At 35.1% G+C, this 25,020-nt stretch overlaps 1 protein-coding gene across 11 annotated transcripts in view; it reads left to right on the top strand.

Moving 5' to 3' along the window:
• Positions 1-25,020, top strand: part of Smyd3 (SET and MYND domain containing 3) — an 877,202-nt gene that overhangs the window by 177,541 nt on the left and 674,641 nt on the right. For 8 of the 11 annotated variants that reach the window (XM_087194068.1, XM_087194067.1, XM_021265507.2 and 5 more), the window contains exons 2-4: positions 837-900; positions 23,478-23,585; positions 24,787-24,844. In XM_087194068.1, coding sequence (XP_087050194.1) covers positions 837-900; positions 23,478-23,585; positions 24,787-24,844 — 230 coding nt within the window. Of the gene's footprint in view, positions 1-836; positions 901-3,363; positions 3,500-23,477; positions 23,586-24,786; positions 24,845-25,020 lie in introns of those variants that run through there. The other 3 variants (XM_087194071.1, XM_087194074.1, XM_087194072.1) reach the window with 2 other exon arrangements.

Raw genomic sequence — 25,020 nt, 5'->3', positions numbered from 1 at the left:
ATTCATAATTAAACTATATAATAATTTAAGACATAAAATTTTATTTTTGAAAGGTACAGGTTGAGTTTCTAATCCAAAAATACAAAATCTGAAATGCCCTGAAATCAGAAACTTTTTTAGAGCTAACATGATTTCGTAAGTGGAACATTCCAAAACTGTCATCATGTGGGTCACAATCAAAACACAGGCCCACTGAAAATATTGTATAAAATTACCCCAGTCTGTGCATGAGGTGTATATGAAATCTAATGAATTTTTTATTTATACTTAGGTACCATCCCCAGGATCTCTCCTTATGTATATGTAAATATCATAAAATCTGAAAAAAAATCCAAAATTCTAAACTCTGCTGGTCCAAGCATTTTAGATAAGGGATACTCAGCCTGTACTTTTACCTAGTCCATATACTGGATTTTGAATTTCATACAGAGAGATTAATGTCTCTGTAAAGGGGAGTTTTCTGTCTAAATGAAACTCTCCCTGTATGTTAATTAAACTTATGTCTAAAAGTACATTATTGGTGGTAATGGTTACAAAACAATGTGAATGACTTAAATGCCTTTGAATTGTAAGCTTAAAAATGGTTAACGTGTTACGTTTTATGCTGTGTATCTTTATTACCACATTTTAACAAATGAATATTAGTCATTGTGTAAATGTCATACATTGAAGGTGAAAGAATATTCATTAATGTGAAAATCTAAATCATGAGCATATATAGAGTGAGCAGAACATATTAGTGTCAATATGTTGACTTATGTTTTCTTTTCTCAACCATGTATGTCTCTTACTCATTTTCTAGTGTGGAATTATTATTATTACTATTTTTTGAACAGGAAGGAAAAGCTGATGAGATGCTCTCAATGCCGAGTTGCCAAATACTGTAGTGCTAAGTGTCAGGTAAGACTGTCCAACTGTATATCTACGAAATCTTCAAATTCTTTGCTTGTAAATTTGTCCTCCATTGTATTTGTTGTTCTGCTTCTCTCTTTGAACAATCTTTGACTTATTTTTACTTGATGTATTTTTTTTTAGTTTTAAAATTAATATATGTACGGTTTGAGTATCCTGTATCCAAAATGTGTCCAAAACAGAAGTGTTTCAGGTTTTGTATTTTATCAAATTTTAAAATATTTGCATAGATTTTACTAGTTAAGTATCCCTAACCCAAACATAAGAAATGTTTTACAGTTTGGAACATTTTAGACTTCAAATTTTTGGACTACCATTGCTCAACCTGTATATAGTAAAAATTATGAATCTGTGTACATATGTCTGCCATGTGAAAGTTAATGTTTGCTTCTTTTCATCCTTTGTCCGCCTTACCTTAATCCCATTTTCCAGAGGTAACCACTGTTAATTTTCGTATATATCTTTGCAACATTTTGTTGTACAAACACATTTAAATATCTCTATCCTATGTTAAAATATCTCTATCCTATGTTTGTACTCTGGTACAAATTCTTGTATACTTCTCTCTTTAATAATCTATTTAGAGGAACATTTGCTTCATTCCATGTATTCCATTACATGGATTACACCATAATCATAATTTCCCCATTAATAAATGCTTATAATTTTTCCAGTATTTGTTATTGCTTATAATGCACACAATATCCATTTTGTACATTTTGGCATACTTTGTTAATTGTAGGCTAAATCTTCTTATTTGTATTGGTTAGTGAAAGCATATGTGCATTTTGAATTTTTAAATATAACACCAAATTGCCTTCCAGGAGTTTAAGTTAATTTACAGTGAATACTGCTATTAATATCTTTGAAATTCTTTAAAGGATGTATAATTAACATTCAACTTAACCTTTTCTTCAGACCTTATGATTAATCATTTAATAAGAAATATAATTATGCTCTAATGAATTATATCATATTAAAAAGTTTAATTGGATGTTTTGTGTTTGTGTCACTTGCCTCCCTTCCTCCACTCATCGTTCTTGTTTCCTGTTTTGGGGTGCGTGTGTGTTTGTTTGTGTGTGTGTGTGTGTGTGTGTGTATGTATGTGTGCCTGTTCATACCCTTGTAGAGTTTCTTCTTTTCTTCCTTTAAATCTAGGTCGGGGATATCTGAAGGATTTTGTTTTATCTGATTTTTTCCCTTTGAAATAAATTTCTTCAGAATACAAATAAAATGATCTTAATGGAAATAAGTAAAAAATATAAAAATATCAGGGGTTTCATGTTTTACTGCTATTTCTTCTAATTGCCAGTTAAAGTCTCTCAGAGAAAACAAACTTGGATCCTCAGTTTCTGAATTTGCTGATAATAAGTACCAGCATCTACTAGAAATCTATGTGGTAGGCTCTATTGATTCCATTTGATTTTACAAGAAACTTGTTAGAATTAGGTACTATTCCTATGCTGATTTTATCAGTTAGGAAATTGAGGTCAGAGAGGCAAGCACCTTGCTATACACCCTGTAATTGGTAGGCCTTGGAGTTTTGGAAATGAACCTAAGTAGTTCACCTCTGGATTTTTAATTTATAAACCTAAATTTTGTTCTTGTTCTAACATTCTGAATAGGTCTAGTTTTCCATTATCTATTTTATTATATTGGTTCCTGGCTTTTTACTTGATTGATTGATTGGTTGGTTGGATGCTGGGGATTGAAGCCAGGTCCTTGCACATGTAATGCAAAGTGGTTTACCACTGAGCTGTATAATAAAGATATACTCCATCACCAAAGTATGCAAAATAAAAATTTAAAAAATTTAACATTCTTAATAAAAAGACAGGAAATGTTAAAATAATTGAATTACTTTCCCCTCATTTTGTAAACCAACTATTCTTTTAAAGATCCTTGTTTTATGTAAGATCAACAATAACAATAACAATAAAAAATGAAACAAAGCCTTGCTTTTTACAGAATAAATTCCAAAAAATGCTATTTTATGGTGATATTTCATTTCTTTTATTCAGGTGAAACTGAACTACATGTTTCCCAGCACTCTGCATTTAAGCAGATTGCATATAGAACTGATGAATTGTTATATTATTTGATATACATCCTTTAGATGAACTTTCTTTGGCTGGACTGTGCCTCAGTGGTAAAACAATTGTCTGGTATGCTCACGGTCCTGGGTTCAGTTACCCAATAACCCCCCCCCCCCCCACCACGCAGCTGAACTTTCTAATTTTAATGACCTAACTGACGGAGCCAGCCGTCACTTGTCGAACAACACCTGAATGGGGGAGTGAGGATGAAGAAAAAGAAAGACAAAGAGATAGAGTCGGGAGGGCTCCCAGAGACCGAGCGCCCAAGTTTATTTTTCTCCTCTCTTTTATACAGCAGGTGAGTTTGGTTGTTAATCATGACCCTTATCCAGAGACACCTGCTTCCTTGTTTTCTAGTTCTTTGGGAATTCCCCACCCTCAGGGGCCTTCCCGTTTCTCGGGCTTACAAAACGTTCTTCTGAAGGCAAACATCTAATTTGACAAGGACGCGGTTCCTCGTACCATAGTCTCCTTGCTCTATACAATGGAGGGTAAGATTTAACGTGGAGCCTCTATGGCTAACACCGCTCTCCATACCTAACATTTACTTTTATTTCCCCTTTTTAACGAATATTTTTTCTTTAGAGGTTCTTTCTTCTTTTGTAGTGTATACAAGGTAAAAGGTCATTATTTAATTACAATGAGTGTCGGCAGTTTGTTGGGTATGTCATTTTGATTCATGATAGTGTATATATTTTTACTACATATATTAGCTGTTTATTGTTGCATCAATAATGTCATTGTCAGATATACTATGGAAGGCAATGACAAAATAACTAGTAAGATAAAATATATAGCACCAACTAGAGTATATGTTTGTATGTATGTGATTGTGGGGGGTGGGTTTATATGTATGTAGCAGTGGGGATCAAAGACTGGCCAGGACATATGCATTTAAACTGCTCTATTTAGCTCAACCTTAAGGTTCAGGATTAAACATTGTAATTCTTTTGGATACCTACAAAGCAGCACAAAATTAAACTGACAAACTGAACTATAAATAGTAATGAACAGCAGGCAAGCAAGTAGAATCGAAATTGATAAACAGAGTGTAAATTTGTAGCATAAAATCTATAATACGTATACCTCAGGGAGCTATGCCTTTGGTATTCTAACTTAGCCTTTGATATGTGGGGCTGCAGCATCAATGAGTTGTCAGAGAGGCTTTTGGAGTATTTCAGGGTCTAATATGACCCTTGTGCCATTAGTATTCACATTTCATTTTTAAACATAACCCATACAAGAATGTATTTTCATTATGAAATTAATACCACATAGAGTCACACAGAGTAAAAATAAAAATCTTTCTCTAGTCTCTTTTCCCTATTTCTGTTTTTCTAGAGGTAATCTGTTCACTTTTGTGTTTAGTACTGTTTCTGAGACTGACAAAATATTTTGTCACTATTTTCTATTTCTATCTATATCTTATTCTGAAATGTCTCATAAAATTTCCTAGAGGGGGAATCAGAGTTTTTTCATATTGGGGCAGATAGAATATCACATGTAATTGTGAGATTGAGGAGGAGGAGCAGGCTGTTTTCATATAAAAAGCATGCCAATCAGGAGGTTGAGGCAGGAGGATCACAGATTTCAGGCCAGTTTGGGCAACATAGCAAGTTGCTGTCTCAAAATAAAAATAATTTTAAAGGAAATTTGGGCAGTGTAGCTCAGTGGTAGAGTACTTGCCTAGCATGGGTAAGGACGTGGATTCCATCCCTAGTATCTCAAAAAAGGGGGGAAAAAAGGAAAGAAGGAGAGAACAAGTGAAGAAAGAAAAGCCTGCCCAAAGTAAAAAGTGGCAGGACCATTGATAGCAAGTAAACTAATTTCAAGCAAATTCACGAAGTCTTATTTCATCTCTTCATGATTTAATTTGACTATAATATGCATATTCAAAGGAATTAATTGCTCAGCAAAACATAAAACCAGATTATCAAATTGCTGTTTATATTCTTTTACAGAGAACTGTATTAACAGAGAGAATCTTTATGTTGATAGCTGTGTCAAATGTGTCAAATTTTTGGGTTTACATTTTGTGCTTTGTAGAATGATTTGATGTGTACCAGGTCATATGATAATTCATCAGTTTTATATGCATTTTGCTTATCTGAAGTAGAAAGTTAGCCTCACATTAGTAAGCATTAACAGGGTAATTTAATAAAGTTCTTTTTTGAAATATCATATTCAAAGTAAGATGAAGAAACCTAAGCCCTTTATTTCATGAATCCATTTGTGCTAGGATTCAGACTGATAGAATATACATGTAATTTCTCAATCCACTGTGACAATCTGTCTTTTAATCGGAACCTTTAGACCACTGACATTCAAGGTGATTATTGAAATAGTTGATTGAATATCTACCATATTTGTTATGTTTCTCATTTGTTATCCTTTCTCTTCGTTCTTATATTTGTCTTTCGTTATTTTTTCTACCTTTTATGGTTTTAATTGAAGATTTTATGATTCTATTTTTTTCCCTTTACTAACTTATCAATTATATTTCTTTTTACCTTTTTTTGGAGGGGGTTGCAATATACATTTAATCTTATACAGCTAATCTTACAGCTAATCTTAATCTATACAGCTAATCTTAACCTACTTTACTACTTTATTGCTAACAAAATAATCCTAATTCTTTCTTCTTCTCTCTCATTTCTTACTGCTGCAATTTATTTTACTTATACATGAGCATATATAATCAAATATATTTTTGTTATTGATTTGAAATTATCTATTGAATAAATTAAGAATAAGAACAATACAATTTTCACTTTATCTTCATGAACTCTTTCCTTCATGCTCTTCCTTTCTTTATGTACATCCACATTTCCAACCTTTATCACTTTCCCCTCTCTGTAGTGAAATTCTTTCAACATTTCTTGGAAGACAGGCCTCCTGGCAATAAATTTCACTTATTTTTGTTTTTCTGAGAAAGTCTTTATTTCTCTTTCACTTTTGAAGGCTAATTTTTGTAGAGTACAGAATACTATACTGGTGATATTTTTTTCTCTTAGTTTTCTAAAATATTTCACCTTATGAATTTGCTTACCTGGTTTCTAAAAAGTTGGGTAATTCTTATCTTTGCTCTTGTATAAATAAAGTGTTTATTGTAGTTGATTTTCTGCTGCTAGTAAGAGAATATCTGAGATTGATTAATTTATAAGGAACAGAGAATTATTGGCTCAAAGTTGTGGCATTTGCAAAGTCTAACAGCAAGGTCATGGTGTCTGGAAATGGCTTTCTTATTGCAGCATCACATGGCAGATGGTGAATGGGCAGAGAGAGCAGGAGTGGGGGCTGAATTCATCCCTTCCCCCCATTGAGACAGATTTTGCTAAGTTGCCCAGACTGGTTTGAATCTGAGCCCTCCTGACTCAGTGTCACAGACTACTGCTTTACAGATATGTACCACCACATCCTCCTGAATTCATCCTTTTATAAAGGACATTAACTTTACCTATAAAAGTGCAGCTATCATGTTGTAATCAACTCCTAAAGATCCCACTTTTCTTTTTTTTTTTTGGTACAGGGGATCAAACTCGGGACCTTGTGCTTGCGAGGCAGGCACTGGAACCACTGAGCTAAATCCCTGGCCAAGATCCCACTTCTTAATACTAATACAGTAGCAGTTAATTTGCAGTATGAGTTTGGAGGAGACAGCTGTTCAAAACATAGCAGTGTTTTTTTCCCCCCTCTGCCTTCTTTCAGGATTTTTTTCTTTGATTTTCTGCAGTGTGATAATAATATGCCTATGTGGAAGATTTTTTTGGTTTTTATACTGCTTGGTATTGTCTGAGTTTCCTGAATCTGTGGTTTGGTGCCTGACATTAATTTGGAAAAATTCTTAATTATTATTGCTTCAGAAATGTCTTCACTTTCATTCTCTTTCTTCCTCACCTGGTATTCCCATTATACAGACCTCAGACCTTTTCTAGGTGACCCATACTTCTTGGATATTCTGTCTTACTTTTTAAATCTTTTTTCTGTGTTCTCTAGTTCTGATGGTTTATATTGAGATATTCTAAAGCACAGAGATTCTTCTCTTAGCTATGCCCAGTTTTCCAATAAGACCATCATGGACATTCTGCATTTCTGTTGTGATATTTTTGACCTAGCACTTATTTTTGGATCTTTCCTAGATTTTTCACCTCTCTGCTTACCTTACTACCTGTTCTTACATGCAGTTTATTAGAAAATCATAGTTGTTTTAAAACAGCTAGCATGATAATTCCATCATCTCTGCTATGTCTGAGCATGATACTAATACTGTCTCTTCAAAAAAGTTTTTTTTCTTTGTCTTTTAGTATTTGCAATTCTTTCATGATAGCCAAACATGATGTACTGAACAAAAGGACCTTAGTAATGTGATAGGAAGTTTGGGGGTGGAGTAGGGATGAGGAGGGGAAGTGTTCTGTAGTCCTTTCATTTGCTTTCAGTTGTTTTGGTGAGCTTGTTCTTCTAGACTGTGAACTTTACAGGTTCTTCTCAGTTTTGGATTGACTAGTCTCAATAATTCCAGAGGACCTTGGACTATAGATCTGGTCACTAGTTGCTTGGTACCTGGCTCTGGGATGACTAAAGCGGAAAATTGTCACCTGTTAGTGTGTTAAGGCTAGAGAAAAGAGAGGTGGCTCTGGATTGTTCAGTCTGTGTATCAAAGTCATGCCTTCTCTTTAAGAATTGGCTAGTCCTGGGAGTATTTTCTCCCTAGCCAAAAAGGTTTTGAAAATGTCAAAACATAATAATGTATAGAAATAAAAAATAAAAACAATATAGGCCTATAGATACATGGTCGGTTGATTTTCAGCAAAAATGCCAAGGTTAATTCATTGGTGAAAGAGTAGTCTTTTCAACAAATTCTGGATATATAATGGAAAAAAATGGTACAACAACCCCCCTCCCAACTGAACTGATTATAGGCTTAACCTTTTCTTTTTTTAAGAGTAGGAAAATTTATCAAGAGAAAGATACTGCCCGCTCACCCAGCTTCTCAAAGGTGTTTTATGGGACAAAACCAGGAGGTGTGGTGGGTTCAAGGTGGGACAAAACTATAGTCTACTAGTGAGATTACAATTACAGTTGCTTAGGTAATATTGATCCAATGAGAAATCACAAGGTAGAAAAAACTATGAACAACCAATAAGATTATGACAAATACAGTCAATTAGGTAATATTGATTAAATGGAGATCCAATGGGCAAACAAGTCACTTAGCAAATGAACAAGAAATTAGTAAGGATTTTCAGTGGTAAGGGGTGGGTCAGGGATCTTTCTTGGAAGATCTTGGTCTTCTACCCAAGTGATTGATACCTATTTAGAATATCAATCACTGCTATTCATGGTATGTGGGTGTGGTAGTTTCTCTTCTTTTACAATGCTGGCTTTCAGTGAATGTGTCTTGATTGTCCTCCATGTTGGCTCCTCTTGGGCTGGCCCTAACTGCCTACAAGATATCTAACTTGCCTATCTACAATATTCCCCTCTATGAAGAAGTAACCCTAACTGCTGTGAGGAGGCAAGACCATTCTGGCTACTTCTGGCTGAAGGAGGTTGTAGTTGTGATCAGCAGTCAGAGTTAATCTACAGAGGGTCTATCTAAAGGCCCTGGGTAGGCGCCAGGCACTGTCATTTTTGTTAGGCGTATAGCTTTGAGTCTGTAGGAGACAAAGCCAAAGAAACAGTTAAGAATACATGGGCCAGATAATAAGGTCAGCCAGATTACTATGAATATAATCAACAATAGCCCCCAAAAAGAGGATAAGGAGAGGATCCAAGGGACTTCAGAATCCGACATAGAAATTGTATTGTAGTTTAGTGGTTATGAGCTATTTACAAGGTCCATCTGGTGCATCCTGGTAAAAGAAGTCTAGCACATTTGTCTTTGGTTCCATTTGTATGACCACTTCAAGTTTGGTAGCCTCTCCAATCAGTAATCTCGGCGGACGACCTCCAAAATGATACATAGATGTAATTCTTAAACCTACTAGATACCCGAAACACAAGTTCGTGTTCTCTAAAATTGAAGAATGAATTCTAGGAACAATGGAGGTTAAGAGTAGGAAAAGTTATTGAGGGAAAGATACCTTCTAAGAGAGGCAGAACTGGGACCGGAAAGTGGGTTGCTCCAGGCTTAATCTGTAACTCTATAAAACTTTTAGAGGAAAACACAGGAGAGAATCATTGTATGTGGGGTATGCAAAGTTTTACAGGTAGGATGCAGAAAGCACTAAGCATAGAAGACATATTGATAAATTGGACATTATAAAGATTAAAACTTTCTGCTCTTTAGAAGACATCACTTAAAAAAATACATAGACAGGCTAGACATGGTGGTGCGTGCCTGTAATCCCAGAATTTTGGGAGCCTGAGGTAGGAGAATTACAAATTCGAGCCCAGTGAGGGCAATCTAGCAACTTAATGAGACCCTATCTCAAAAAAAACATAATTTAAAAGATCTGGGGATTGTAGCTCAGTGTGAAGGCCTGTGTTCAATCTTTAGTACTGCAACAGATAAACAAATAGAAGAAGGAGAAGAAGAAGAAAAACCTTCACACACCCACCACCACCAAAAACTTGAAAAGACAACTGAGCATGATTTAGCTCCATTTTCCTAAGAAATAACAATTTATTCTGCTTTCATTTTTTCTAATAATTTGATGCCCTATGGCCATCCCTCTGCCTCACTATTTCTTTATATTTGTCCCTCACTTCTGTCTGATTTGAGTAAGGCTAGTGGGAAGGTGCTCTTGCTTTGCATTTGATAACAGTCAGTAAGATTTTAAAGTGATAAATCTCATGTCTATCATTGAATCTGCTTTGAGGAGATTGTATGCAAGATTTTAAAGAATACCTGTCAGTGAACTATAGCTGTTAGACAACCTGCTTAGCCTTCTAGTTTTCTTTCCCCAGATTCTAGCTTTTCAGATCTCCATGCATCTGACAACCTGTAATTCGTTATTGAACTACATTTTAAACATAAAGGAGGAAGTGTTATTTATTCGGCATCAAGTAGTCTGGAAGTGAATATTCCTCATCTCTCCTCTCTCTTTCCAGTGCTGGTGATTTAACCCAGAGCCTTTACACTGAGCTACATACCTGCCCCATTGTAAAATGGTTTTTAAAATTTTGACACAGTGTCTAGCTAAGTTGTCCAGATTGGGCTTGAACTTTTGGATACTCCTGTCTCAGCCTCTTAGAGTGCTGGGATTCCAGGCATCCACCAATGTAACCATCTTCAGGTCTCTTTTCTTGCCTGTAAGTTGCATGACAACTCAGCCATTTAAGTTGTGTCTACAGTAAACCTCTAAATATTTGTGAGTAGAGTGGGTCATGAATGTGCAGGCAAATATTATTGTGACTATTTCACAAAGAAGATGTTCAGTTAATTTTAGTTAAATGAAATTGTTGAAAAATCTGACTCAAACATAATCCACTTTTTTGGTCCATATTTTAAGACTGCTTCTTCATCTCTGATGATTAAAATCTGTGGTAAATACTGTTCCAAACTGTCAGTGCCATGAAACCTAGCCTTGTAGGTGTCAAGCCTATTTTGATACTAATTAGATGTTTCTTAGGAGTGAGTTTCACAGAATCATGGAATTTTAGCATTAAAAGGCTGCCTTGGAAACCGTTGACGCCAGTCCTTTTACAGACTAAATGCCAGGTAAACTTTGGTCATGAATTAGTTGTACTCAAATCAAGGTCAGTATGCAGTGAGCTTTCCCACACTCCATATCATACAGTAATAAGGTGCCCTAAAATAAGTGTCTACTCCAAATAGAATGCAATGTTTGGTAGCATTTAAATGCATTATTGGGTAAGCAGTAGTTACTTTTGTCTAAGGAGGAGAGGGAGATATACAGTATACAGTAATAGTACAAATGTTATTTTGTGTAAGAAAGAGGAAATAAATTGTGATTTTCCTCTATTGTAACATTCCATCCATTCCTTTTTTTCCCCCTTAGATTCTTTTATTGGTACATTTTAGGTATACGGTACATTTACATTTATTATTGGGTACTTGTACCTTTACATGATATATCTTGGTTCTTATTTTTCCCCATTTCCTGTCCACCCTTTCCTATTTACAAAGACTTTGTTTCCATTTTTTCCTTTTCTTATAATTTTCCCTTTTCCCTTCTTTCCTTTCCCCTACCCCTCCCGATTCCCCTACCCCTTTGGACCTTTTCTTCCTATTTCACATTATCAGTTATTCATTTTAATCATTATTTACACTTTCAGTTTCTCACACTAGAGATACTATTCAGTATTAACACATGTGTGTCCTATTTTTTTCACTTAAGAACATGGTCTCAATATGCATCCATTTAGCTATAAATGTCTAGTTTCTCATTATGGCTGAGTAGTACTCCATTTTATAAAAAACCACATCTTCTTTATACAGTTTCCAGTTCATGGGGACTTCAGCTGTTTCCAAACTTTCACTATTACAAACTGTGCTGCTATAAACATGGCTGCACATATATCCCTGTGGTATGATTATTTTAATTCTTTTGCGAAGATATCCAGCAGGGAGTAGCTGGGTCAAATGGGACCTATAGCCCTAATTCTTTGAGGTATCTCCATACTGATTTCCACAGTGGTTGCACCAGTCTGCCCTCCCACCAATAATGGAGAAGGGTTCCTTTCTCCCCACACCCCTACTAGCATTTGTTATTGGTTGATTTCTTGATAGCAGCCATTCTTTGTGGGGTGAGGTGGAATCTCAGTGTTGTTTTCATCTGCATCTCTTGAATGACCAGTGATGTTGAACATTTTTTTCATATGTTTATTTGCTGCTTTTACTTCTTTGTCTGAGATATATCTGTTCATTTCAGATGCCCATTTTTGAATTGGGTCTTTATATTTGGGGGGGCGGTCTGATTTTTTAAAGTTCTTTATGTATTCTAGATAGTAGTCCTTTGTCTGAGGTATAGCTGCTAAAAATTTTTTCCCCACATTGTAGGTTGTCTCTTAGGTCTGTTGGTGGTTTCTCTTGCAGTGCAGAAGCTTTTTAATAAGATGAAATCCCAGTTGTTGATTCTTTCTGCTATTTCATGTGCTACTGAGGTTTTGTTCATAAAGTCTTTTCCTGTGCCATATCTTCCCGAGTTCTACCTGACTTATCTTCCAGCAAGTTTAGTGTTTCTGTGTTAATATTTAGATCTTTAATCCACTTTGATCTTAGTTTAGTGCATGGTGATAGAAATCGGTCTAGTTTTAATGTTTGGCAGGTTGAAATCCAGTTTTTCCAACACTATTTATTGAACAGGCTATCTTTCCTCCAGTGAGGATGGTTGGCTCTTTTGTCAAAGATGAGGTGGCTGAGTATATGTGGAGTTATTTGTGCATCTTCTAATCTATTCCACTTATCATCGGGTCTGTTTCCTTGCCAGTACCCTATCACAGTAGCTTTGTAGTATAGTTTCAAGTTGGGGATTGTGATACCCCCTGCCATGTCTCTGTTGCCTAGAATTACTTTTGCTATTCTAGGTCTCTTCTTATTCCAAATGAATTTTTGGATTGTTTTCTCTAGTTTTGTGAAATATAATTTTTGGAATTTCAATCGGCATTGCATTAAATCCATATAGCAGTTTTGGAAGTATGGCCATTTTCAGTATATCGGTTCTTCCTACCCAGGAGCAAGGGATGTCTTTCCATTTTCTCATATCCTCTTTGATCTCTTTTTTCAGAGTGCTGTAGTTTTCAGTGTAGAAGTCTTTTGCTTCCTTTGTTAGAGTGATTCCTAGATACTTCATTTTTTGGGATGCTATTGTGAAAGGAATTGTTTCTTGATTTCTCTCTCAGTGAGTCTGTTATTTGTGTATAAGAAGGCTATTGTTTTTTGAGTGTTGACCTTGTATCCAACTCTGCTGAATCTGTCAATTAAGTCTAGGAGTGTTTTGGGTGAGTTTTTTGGGTCTTACATGTAGAGTATCATATCATCAGCAAACAATGACAGTTTAAATTCTGCCTTTCCTATCTTTACTCCTTTTATTTCTTTCTCTTGTCTAATTGCTGTGGCTTATGTTTCTGGAACTATATTGAATAGGAGTGGTGATAGTGGACATCCTTGTCTTGTTCCTGATTTTAGCATGAAGGTTTTCAGTTTTTGACCATTTAGTATGATGTTGGCTGTTGGTTTTTCATAGATAGCCTTAATCAGGTTGAGATAAAGAGCTTCTATTCCAATTTTCTGTAGGGTTTTTATCATGAATGGGTGTTGGATTTTGTCTAATGGTTTTTCTGCATCTATGGAGATGATCATATGGTTTTTCTCCTTGGCTCTCTGTTAATATAGTGCATTACATTTATTGATTTACATATATTGAACCATCCTTGCATCCCTGGGATAAATCTGACTTGGTCAGAGTGAATGATCTTCTTGATGACCCTCTGTATTCTGTTTTGCCAGTATCTTGTTGAGGATTTTTGCATCTATGTTCATTAGGTAGATTGGCCTGTAGTTCTCTTTTTGGGTTGGGTTTTTCCGTGGTTTTGGAATCAAAGTAACACTTGCTTCCAAGAATGAATTTGGAAGTATTGCTTTCCTTTCAATTTCACTGAAGAGTTTAAAGAGTAATGGCGATAGTTCTTCTCTAAATGTCTTGTAGAATTCTGCAGTGAAGCCATCAGGACCTGGCCTTTTCTTTGTTGGTAAATTTTTAATTGCATTTTCAATTTCACTGATTGTAATTGGAGTGTTTAAAATATTTATATCTTCTTCATTTAACTTTGGCATTTTGTATATATCTCAGAATCTGTCCATTTCGTCTGTGTTTTCCATTTTATTAGAGTACAGGTTCTCGAAGTAGTTATTGATGATCTTCTGGATATCTGCTAGATCTGGTGTGACATCACCTTTTTTGTTTCTAATTGCATGGATTTGATCCTTTTCTTTCCTTTTTTTTTTGGTTCTGGGGATCAAACTCAGGTCCTTGCACTTGCACAGCAGGTGGCAAAACCACTGAGCTAAATCCTGGGCCCTTTCCTTTTTTGTTTGATAAGATTGGCTAAGGGTTTATCGATTTCATTTATTGTTTTGAAAAACCAACTCTTCGATTCATTGATTTTTGTATCATTCTCTTTGTCTCCATTGCATTGATTTCTGCTCTGATCTTCATAATTTTCTCTCTTGTAGGAGCTTTCGGTTTGTCATGCTCTTCTTTTTCTAGGAGCTTGAGGTTCTGCATTAGGTTGTTTATTGGAGCTCTCTCCATTTTCTTAATACTGGAATTCAGTGTTATGAATTTCACTTGTAGAACTGCTTTCATTGTGTCCCATAGATTCCTGTACGTTGTAATGGCATTGTCATTTACTAGTAGAATCTGTCTAATTTCTTCTTTAATTTTTTCTGTGACCCATTGGTTGTAGAGGAGAGTGTTATTCAATTTCCATGCGTTTGTGGGGGTTTTGTGGTTTCTTATGCTGTTGATCTCCAATTTTATTGCACTATGGTCTGACAATATACAGGGGGTAACTTCAATTCTTTTGCATTTACTTAGACATGCCCTATGAGCTAGCATGTGATCTATTTTGGAGAATGACCTGTGTGCAGCTGAAAAGAATGTACGTTCTGATTTTGTGGGGTGGAACACTCTGTAGACATCTATTAAGTCCGTTTGTTCAAAAGCTTGGTTCAGTTCTAGAATTTTGTTGTTGATTTTTTTTTTTAGGTGATCTGTCTATTTGTGACAGTGGGACATTGAGGTTCCCCACTACAATTGTATTAGTGCTTATTTGATTTTTTATGTCCATTATTATTTGTTTTGTATAGTTGGAGGCATTTGTATTTGGTGGATATATATTTAGGATTGTCATCTCTTCCTCTTGGATTGTTCCCTTCACAAGGATGTGGTGGCCATCTTTGTCTCTCTTAATTAGTTTTTGTTTGAAATCTACTTTGTCTGCAAATAAGATGGCTGCCCCTGCTTTTTTCTGGGTTCCTGTCACATCAAGAAGTCTTTTCCATCTTTTTACTTTCACTCTATGAATTTCTTTTTGAGTTAGCTGTGTTTCTTGTACATAGCATATTGTTGGATTTTGCTTTATAATCCATTCTATGAGTCTATTTCTTTGGATTGTTGAATTTTTAATGAACATTGATGGTTATAATTGATAAATATTGATTCATCCTTACCATGATGCTTTAATGTTGTTGGCTCTTTTACTTTTAATTTTTCCCCCTTTCCCTTTAGTTTCTTGCCTTGGCTGGTGGCTTCACTCTCTTGGGCCTCATGGAGTTATGACCTTCATTGTCTTTTTCTAGGATATTGTTTAGAATTGTTTGGAGTGCTGCTTTGGTGTTCATGAAATTTCTCAGGTGTTCTTTGTCGTGGAAGATCTAATTTCCCCATTGATTTTGAAAGATAATTTTGCAGGATGCAACAGTCTAGGTTGGACGTTATTTTCTTCTAGGGCTTGAAATAGTCCACTCTGGGTTCTCATTAAATTGGCGATTTGTGTTGAGAAGTCTGCTGTGATTCTGATGTGCTTTCCTTTGTATGTGATTAGTTTGTATTCTCTAACTGCTTGTAGGATTTTGTTCTTCCATTGCATTTCTTGGATCTTGACTATTATATGTCTAGATGTAGCTTTTTTTTGATCGTAGCTAGTTGGAATTCTATATGCCTTACTTAGCTGTATGTCCAATTCTCTACCTCTGTCTAAGAAGTTTTCTACTATTATTTCTGTGGACAGTTTTTTTTAATGTCATTTGTACTTTCTTCTGCTTTTTTGTGGACTCCTATTAGTCTTATGTCATTCTTCTTTGCATCATCTAGCAGCTGCTAGATTGATTTCTCATCGTTCCTTACTATTTTGAAGAAATCTGTTTTCATGGTCACTAACTGCAATCCTGTTTTCTATATCTGATAGTCTATCTTCACAGTCACTCAATCTGCTGTGAATACTTTCAGTGGTGTTTTTAATCTCCTGAATATCTGTTTGAATCTGTTTCATGGATTCCATTTCTTTCCTATGTTGGGTGATCATGGTTTCCATTTCTTTCTTTTGCTGGGCATTCCTGACTTCAAGCATGGTTCTGAGCTCATCTGTTTTTTTTTTTTGTTTTTTTTTTTTTTATCTGTTTCTGTTCTAGAGCCTGCAATCATGTCTTTCACTCTGTTCACCAACTGTGTAGTTATCTGGGAAATTAGTTCTCTTTTGAATTTTTCTAGAGCCTCATTCATCTGTTTTGTTACTTTCTGTGCTATTAGTCATGGTGTCCAGGTGGTTGAGTATCATATTTTTCCACCTCATTTTCCCCAGAATTTGCCTTTGGTGAGCTGGTAGTCTGGTTTTGTGTCCTGCCAAGGTGTCTTCTCATTTTTATTTCTATTGTTGGTGGTGTTTTTTGCTTTAATTCCTGGTTTGATAGTCCAGTATTTCTAATTTTGATTATCTTTTTTACTCTCTTTTAGAACCCCTATGGAGTGATTGCTTCTCAGAGATATCTTTCAGATATAGCTCGACTTTTTAGGCTTTGAGTTTAATGACTTTTAGGCAATCTCGTTTTCATTACACCAGGGAGGACAACTGATTAGATCAATCACAACACCTTAGCCCAATTGATTTCATCAGTATGAAATGCAGCTTAGAAAGTGACAATTTATAGTAGCAGTTAATCTGTCGCCTTTAACGTGGCGAGCTAGATCAAAATCTGGGGTCAACCCAATTATGTTTGTAGCAAGTAAACCCTTCAATATGGCAAATTTACCCTTTGGGTTAATGATTTCGCAGGGATTGGGGAGAGTGGGATAGAGAGATAGGGGGACTGGGAAAGGTTAGAGGTGAGGTAGAGGACAGGGAAAGATCTCTTAAATTGTGGGGATCTGTTGAAGACAGGAGGAGAAGACAGCGGAAGAGCAGAAACAAGTACAGAACAAACTGACAATAGGGAAGCTAGAAATTGTATCCACCTTCCTATAAAAGTGACAGTGAAGAGGACAGAGAAAGAAAAAATTCAGAACGGGACAGGAATAGGAACAAAGAGGGAGAGAAATATAGAGCCAGAAGGGATAGAGAGAAAAAGAAAAGAAAAGAAAGGATATATATAAAACAAAAGAAAGAAACAAAGAAAGGTCTCCCTCAGGATATGTCTCTGCTGTCCTGGTAGGCAATGTGGGCAGCAGTGTGCAGGTCTAAGTCTATTAGTCTCAGCAAGCCAGCTGTAGTCTACTGAGATTTAGGCTGATTTCTGGCCTCAAGGTCCAAGTTGGGGTCTCTGACCTCTTGCAGTATTAAACTCTGCAAGGTTCTACTGCAGGTTCCAGCTATCCTCCCCACTATGTGAGTCCAGGTTTCTATGGGAGGTGCTGTTTCCAACAACTTACCAACCATGATGTTCCAGTGTGCTTTTATTGAAGAAATTTTCTTCGCTTTCCATGTGGCCTTCAATTTTCATTGAGGAGCATCAGAAAGGCCCTCTCTGTTGTTCACTTCTGCTCTGTCTTCTGGGGCTCATAACCATGTCCTTCATGTTCCCCCTGGTGCCTCTGCTGTGTAGTTTCAGATGCAGCAGAGTGGTGCTTCCATGCTGTGTGGTCAGGCAGGGCGCGGCGTCAGCTCCAATCTATTCCTTTCATAACCAATCAAGTACTTCTCAGGTAGGTTGAAAAGAGAAGTATTATTAGGAATATTTGCTTTCGTTTCTTCCTTTAGAATGGCCTTCATTTCAAATAATTGGTGATAACTTAGAATAAATTTTAACTCCTAAATGCTATTGCTTTTAGAAAAAAAATCATAAGATATCCATTAAACACTTGTTAAATGCAAAGTGCATCATTAAAGCAGACATAACTACAGCAAAAATGGTAAAACAGTTTACTGAATGAGACCTTGAATTAAAAGAAATTTCATTGGTATTAGGAAAAAAAATCATTGAAACAGTTTAACATTTAAAATTTAATGTGTTGGGCCAGGGATTTAACTCAGTGGTTCTGCCGCCTGCCTTGCAAGCACAAGGTCCAGAGTTTGATCCCTGGTATCCACCCCCCCCCAAAAAATTAATGTGTTTAAGCCATGCTTTGAGTTATAACTAGACTTTCAAAAGAAACATTAAAAAGTTAGAAATAATATTTGTCTATTAAACAGTAATTTGGTTTCTCTTTCATTTAAAAATTCTCTCAGAATCAGTTATCAGAGATAAGAAAGATAATTATGATTTTTTTTTATAAATAAAATACATGCTCTTTGTTGAAAATTCAAATAGTGGGAATATAAAAAGACAAAAATTACATTGATACTAATTTTTCACATATTTACATAAGCATCCTTAAACTTTTTTTATATCATTCAAATTTTTAGGATAAATTATTTTATGAATATTATTTCTGTGCCACCAATATGTACATCAAAATTTTGATATTCATTTCCAAATATTAGAAGATTGGAACATCTTAACAATCCTACCAATAAGGCTAGAGAGTGCCCATTTCTCCATGATATGTTGTGAATTTTGGTCATTTTTACTAAACTAATGGGACATTTATGTTATCTTGTTTCTCTTAGCATTTCTGTTAGCACTGGTGTGGTTTGTACTTTTTGTTGTTGCTTTTTGGTCTGGCGATCAAGCCTAGTGTCTTGATCTTGCTAAACATACACTCTATCACAGATGTATACCCCAGTCCTGGTTTTGCTTTTTCATTCATGTATTTCCTATTTGTTGTTCATATAATTTACCTTTATTCTTTTGAAATATTTATCCTTAATTATTTGTAATGCTTCTTTGTATATTGAAGACATTTAACAATGTTTGTCCTTTTTCTATAAACCTTGTTTGTGGTTTAGGAGGTTCTCCTAGTATACAAAAGTTATACATATTTATGTAATTTAGTAATACATATACTCATTCCTATAAGGAAATAAATGGTAATTATCAAATAGTGTTTTGTTGTTTCTTCTATTTTGAGTGTATGTACCCACATGTGTATAATGACCTACTTTATAATTTAGTTTAGTCCAGTGGTTTTTCAACTTTACGAATAGAATGCCTTTTAGTGATTAAAAACAATTCCGACACTTGTTCCTATCTCATGGGTACTGTCATAATTTTGGGGTGGGTACCAGGTGTGTATTTAAAAATATATATTTATGTATGCGTGGGGCATATATGACTCATGTTCTGGTGTTTTCAGCTCTTCTCAGACCCAGATTCACATTTTTATGACAGATTTTTAATTGCCTTCTTTACTATCTTAAAATGCATTTACCTAGGTAATACAATCTACTTAGTTACATATTTTTATAAGGAGAAAGAAGATTATAGCAATGCATGAAAAAATGTGTATTTTCTATGTATATGCTCAGTCATGATTAGACTAGAAACGATGATTAAATTGTCATATACTGTACTTGTACATGCACACAGTTCCTATGAGAAGGGAAGTACAAATGCACATTGGAAGACATGTATTCTTAACTCAAGTACTACAGGTAGTATTGCCTTCGGGGAAATGAAATACTAACTTTAGGTAAAATTCTTAAAATGTAATCTTTTTATCATTTAAAAACTTTAGTGCTGTTAGGACTATATAAAAATCACGTAAAAGGAGGCTGAATTTTAGGCTCAGCTAGTTGTAAGGAATTTTCTTTTAATTTCACAAAATATTTGGTGGGACATTTAAAAGTCGTGTTGGAGCTGGGCATGGTGGCTCACACCTGTGACCTGGGAGGTGGAGGCAGAAGGATTGAAAGTACGAGCTCAGCCTAGACAACGTAGTGACTTCGCAAGAACCTGTCTCAAAATAAAAGTTAAAAATGGGCTGAGGTTGTAGCTCAGGAAGAAGGGCCTGTTTCTTTTTTTCTTTCCAGAGAAAAATCTTGGTGAAGAATAGAGTAGGCTGAAACTTGTTACTATATATGTTTCAAATGATACAATTGCTTTCTATATTTATACTTAAGTAGTTGGATTTGGCTTTTAGATGAAAAGAATGTTGTTTTTTACTGAAGGTAATGGGAACATAAATATGTTCCCCAGTGTTTTCATTCAGTGATCTAGGAATAGCCTTAAGAAACATTTTGTCTAGTTTTTGTTATTAAAAAATAAGAGCTCAGTGCTATGTTAAAAGCCTAAAATTATATTTGACTGGAATTGTCCATAATTTGGTTTTTTAAAAATCCAAATAATATTATATAACTGATCAATTGGTTCACTGCCTAGGCCATGTTTTGTGGTCATACTTTCTCTAGAAAGTTACCAGTCGCCTTAGCTGCTCAAATGTTGATGTTTTAAAAATGAGACTACAGATGACCTTTTATAGTTGAGACAAAAATCTGTTCAAATCTGTTTATTAACACCTTCCCCTCCCCTTCTGAGGATTGAACCCAGGGCTTTTGTACTTAGCTATAATTCCAGCTCATTTCCTAGTATTTATTTGATACATCTTCTTCGTTAGTTTTCCAGACTAGGCTCGATTTTGTGATCCTCCTGCCAACCTTCCAGAGTGCTGGGATTACAGGCTTGTGCCACCATACCCAGCTTCTTAAAATCTTTTGTCCCAAAATATCTTTGCTTTATTTTTCTGAGTACAGTCTGTGTTCAGCTGGACATGTACTCAGCTTTTTGAAGAGATCTAAAGGTGTCTGTTAAGTTACTCCAAGTTATTCCTTTTATGAGGTTCATTATTCCACATAGTTTGTCCATTGAGAATATCTTTTAGGTTTTTCCCTTTTTATAACCACATGAAAATTCTTCCAACAAAGTTATGGTTCTTCCTTCAGTGAAAGATAGAAAGTATCAGTATTTTAGTTTCTTGTGAGTGTAATCTTTGTGTTTAACTCTCATTCAAAGACCAGATGAAACAAAATAAGTACACAGATAATAACTGCATCATTGTGTACCAACCTAATTTTCCATAGAATGACAATGACAATCATGTGAAACTGCGTTAAGTAATTTATACAAATTTCTTTAATGCATAACTTTTTTAGAACGTTTAGTATATATTTAATTTTGCAAAGCAGGGTCTACAACATAATTTTGTGTTCTTCAGACTCGACAATGGAACCATATATATATATATGGTATATATTATATATATGGTTTATATATAATATATATAAAATATACATTATATATTATATATAAAATATATATTATATATGGGTTATATATAATATATATAAAATATATATTATATATAATATATATAAATTATATTATATATATATATATATATATATTTTTTTTTTTGGTACCGGGGATTGAATTTGGGACCTTGCACTTACAAGGTAAGTGGTGGAACTACTGAGCTAAATCCCCAGCCTTGGAACCATATTTGTTGAAGGCATCTTACACATGTTGGTAATTGTTAATTGCTAGTTCAAGACTAGCTCTTTTAGCTAACCAGCTTATTTCCACTTAGTTATATTTTGATTTTATGACTTAAAGTGAGTACTGACATTAGAAGCAGCTATATGAAAGTTTCTTATAATTGTGAACCACTGTGGAAGACATTGTCCAGTACCTTGATCAGCACTCCTGTGAGTTAATACTTGGTAAATCAATGTGTTTTCTATCCTGTCAGATGACAGGTATATAAGCCTTTATGCTTTCTTTATTGCCTTGCCTGTCAGGCAACTCAAATAAATATAATGCACAATTATGGTAATTATTTAACTCCCATGTTTAGCATAATAAATATTTTTTGCTTTCTTTTTAAAAAAAATTAGTTTTATTGGTACATTTTAGGTGTACAATATAATGACATTCATCATTGGAAATTTGCACCCTTACATAATCTCTCTTGGTTCTTATTTTTTCCCCATTCCCCTGCTCTCCCTTCAACCCCTTCATCCCTCCTTTTTTACAAAGACTTTGTTTCCAGTTTTTCATTTTCTCATATTAATTCCATTCCCTTCTTTTGTTTCTCCTACCCCTCCACTTCCCCTTCCCCTTTCCTCCTTTTCTTCCTATTTCATAAGTTTGATAGTTATATCCCAGCTCTAGAACGTTACTTCCTTCATCTTTAATATAAGGGTAATGTCAGCTCTTTGTGAAAATCAAATGAAATGTTCATTATTAATTTCTTAGTTTATATCTTAGAATGCTAAGTAAATGTTAACAGATCCCCCAATATTTTAACATTTTGTGTTTCTGCTTTACCATCTTATATCCTATACTTCTTTACATTGATATAGCACAATCTTATTTAGAAGTGAATGAAGTATAGATACTGAAGATTACAAATGGCACATTACGAAGATTGCTACAGTGATCTAAGGCAACCATGAATAGAGGTGATGGAAGAAATGATGTACCTGTTATAAACAATGTCTCCAAAATATAGATTACTAGGAAATAGCAGACAGACCAAGCTATTATCTGATTTCTTCACAGGAGCAGTCTTTCATAACAAAATGCTGACTTAAACTTGAAACTGAGCCACAGTTTCTAAGGAACTGGAATAACTTTGCAATTTTGGAGTGTGTTGCATGTTTGTACTACTAGTAAAAACAAGAGGGGTTCTCCTATAGAGGAACTATCAGCCCAGAAGTGCAGAAGCAGATTTACAATCTTTGAAATGAGTAAATGGGGCATCAGACATGTCAGTGATAGACCAGACTCTCAGAGCAGAATGCATGAGACAGTGGTGTAGCTATTTTCCACTCACCACGGCTAAATATTAGATGCTCTGAATTTTATTTTGTATGACAGTGATTGGATGTGAAAGGTGCTGTGATACTTCTGATCCAAGGCTCAGGCATAGTGTCCTCTCTAGTCCATTCTTTCCTAGCCTGGAACCTGGCTCAGGGTCAGACGACACACCAGCTCATGGCCAGGATCATGGGTTGAGTGACCATATAGTTTATTTTCCGAACCAGACACTTTTTAGACTGAGAAAGGGCATTATTAATGATTAAACTAGGGCATAGGTGTAAACCCAGATAGTCCTGAACAAACTTGATGTTTGATGATTTTAGTTCCTTTCTATATTGCCTTTGAAAACAAAAAGATTTTATACTTTGAATCTATTAGACCTTCTGAAATTTCTGTACTTGGTACAGCAGCACAGAAATTCAAAAGAGTAGCTTTTCCATTTTGATTTTTCTGAGATATGTGTTTTATTTTCTTATTTGAAGTGGTACTTTCTTTTGATTTAAAATGACTGTGTCTTATTGACTATGTATTCCCTTTTAGGCGGTTAAATGACTGTCTTATACATTGTAAAGTAAACCATAATGATTGGAGTCTTTGGAATCTGCCACCTAGGTAATGACCACAGAGCAAAGTAAAGGACAAGAATGAAGCTGAAGCTGTTCATGTCCATGCCTAATAATTGCATCCTTGGCAAAAATCAAATCTTGGATCATTTGCAGCATTACAGCATGGTTTTCATTTTCTATGTTGCGATTATACTTAGGCTGTTAAAATTAAAGTAATATTGATGATTTTCATTGTTCAAAACCAATGTATTTGGAAGTAAACTTCTATTTTCTCTAATATCATTCTTGCTCTTCTTTTAACAGAAAAAAGCTTGGCAGGACCACAAGCGAGAATGTAAATGCCTTAAAAGTTGCAAACCCAGATATCCTCCTGACTCTGTGAGACTTCTCGGCAGAGTTGTCATCAAGCTTGTGAGTATACAACTCATGAAATGTGCTTGGATTTTAATTTTACAAAAGCATTTGGTATTGCATTTACTGTTCAAATTTAAGACTGGAACTGAACCCACATTAAAAATGAAAATTATTCCAGGAAGTATCTTAAGGTTAAAAAACTTGTTTTTCTATTAATCATGGACTCGGTGGCAGTGGAAAAGCACGTAGCTTCCCTGAAAGGCACTGTGATTTCCCTTTGGGAATAGATACCCCTACATTTGGGGTATAAGTAATTAAAATCTGTCACATTATCTCCCATTTTGCATAATAAAACAGCCAATTCTGATGAAAAAAAAATCTGTCACATTATCTTTTAACTTTTCTTCTATTAGCTAATGCACAGGACATGTATATCCTTTTTTGTTTGTTTTTTCAGTGAGACATTAATTAGATGATAATTAATAATAAATTGAAGGATACTTATCTATCTTTGTATAGCCTAGGTTTGTGAAAATGGTTCCTTCAGCCTATTTTCGTATAGTGCCCCAAATAGTAGATTTTGTGAACCCCTGCTCTGGAGAAGCCTAGACTGATCGGTGAGGCTTTATCATGAGTATCTTTCTCAAATTATTACAAGTTCCTGCAGCTCGCCCTTCCTTCCTTCCTTCCTTCCTTCTTTTTTTTTTTTAACCAGGGATTGAATTTAAGACCTTGAGCTTGGGAGGCAGGCGGCGGCACCACTGAGCTAAGTCCCTGGCCCTCTATTCTTTCTTTTTTTTTTCTATTCTTTCTTTTGTTTATTAACTTTTTTTTTTTTGCCACTCTGAAATTTTACTTTTACTTTTGGTTTTTGAGACAGGGTTGCACTATGTAGCCCAGGCTGGCTTCGAACTTTCAGCAATCCTCCTGCTTCAGCCTCCTCAGTGCTGGGATTACAAGTATGTACCACCACCCCCAGCTGCCACTCTGAAATTTTATAGCTGGCTTTAAGAATACAAAAGTATGCAAACTTTTTGTAAAAAGCTCTGTGTTTGGAGATTAAAAACTGTTAGATACAAGTTAGCTTTTACTTGAAAGGTTTTATTGATTAATTCAGCTCTAAAAATGATAAAGAGAAAGACTATATAGGAAATTATCTTTTAAGTACACTTTGTTGAAGTATCTAAAGGTTCTCAACCATATTGACTTATATATTGGAGTACTTTAAGTTGTTTTTTGGTGTTTTCCTTCTTCACAGATGGAAGAAACACCCTCTGAGTCGGAGAAACTTTACTCATTTTATGATCTGGAATCAAGTAAGTGATTATGAGCATCTTTTTTTTCTTTCACAATTAAGTTTATTGGTACATTGTAGGTATAAAATACATTTACATACATCATTGGGATCTTGTACCATTACATGAGTATCTTGGTTCTTATTTTTTTCCCCTTCCCCTGCCCTCCCTTAATCCCCCCACCTTTTCCTATTTGC

Source organism: Heterocephalus glaber, unplaced genomic scaffold (assembly GCF_053883595.1).
Source record: "Heterocephalus glaber isolate CG9 unplaced genomic scaffold, H.glaber_assembly_v1.0 deba00001600, whole genome shotgun sequence".
In the NCBI taxonomy this organism is placed as follows: Eukaryota; Metazoa; Chordata; class Mammalia; order Rodentia; family Bathyergidae; genus Heterocephalus; species Heterocephalus glaber.
The sequence above is the reverse complement of the archived record's forward strand: the minus strand, read 5'-3'. Positions and strand labels throughout refer to the sequence as shown.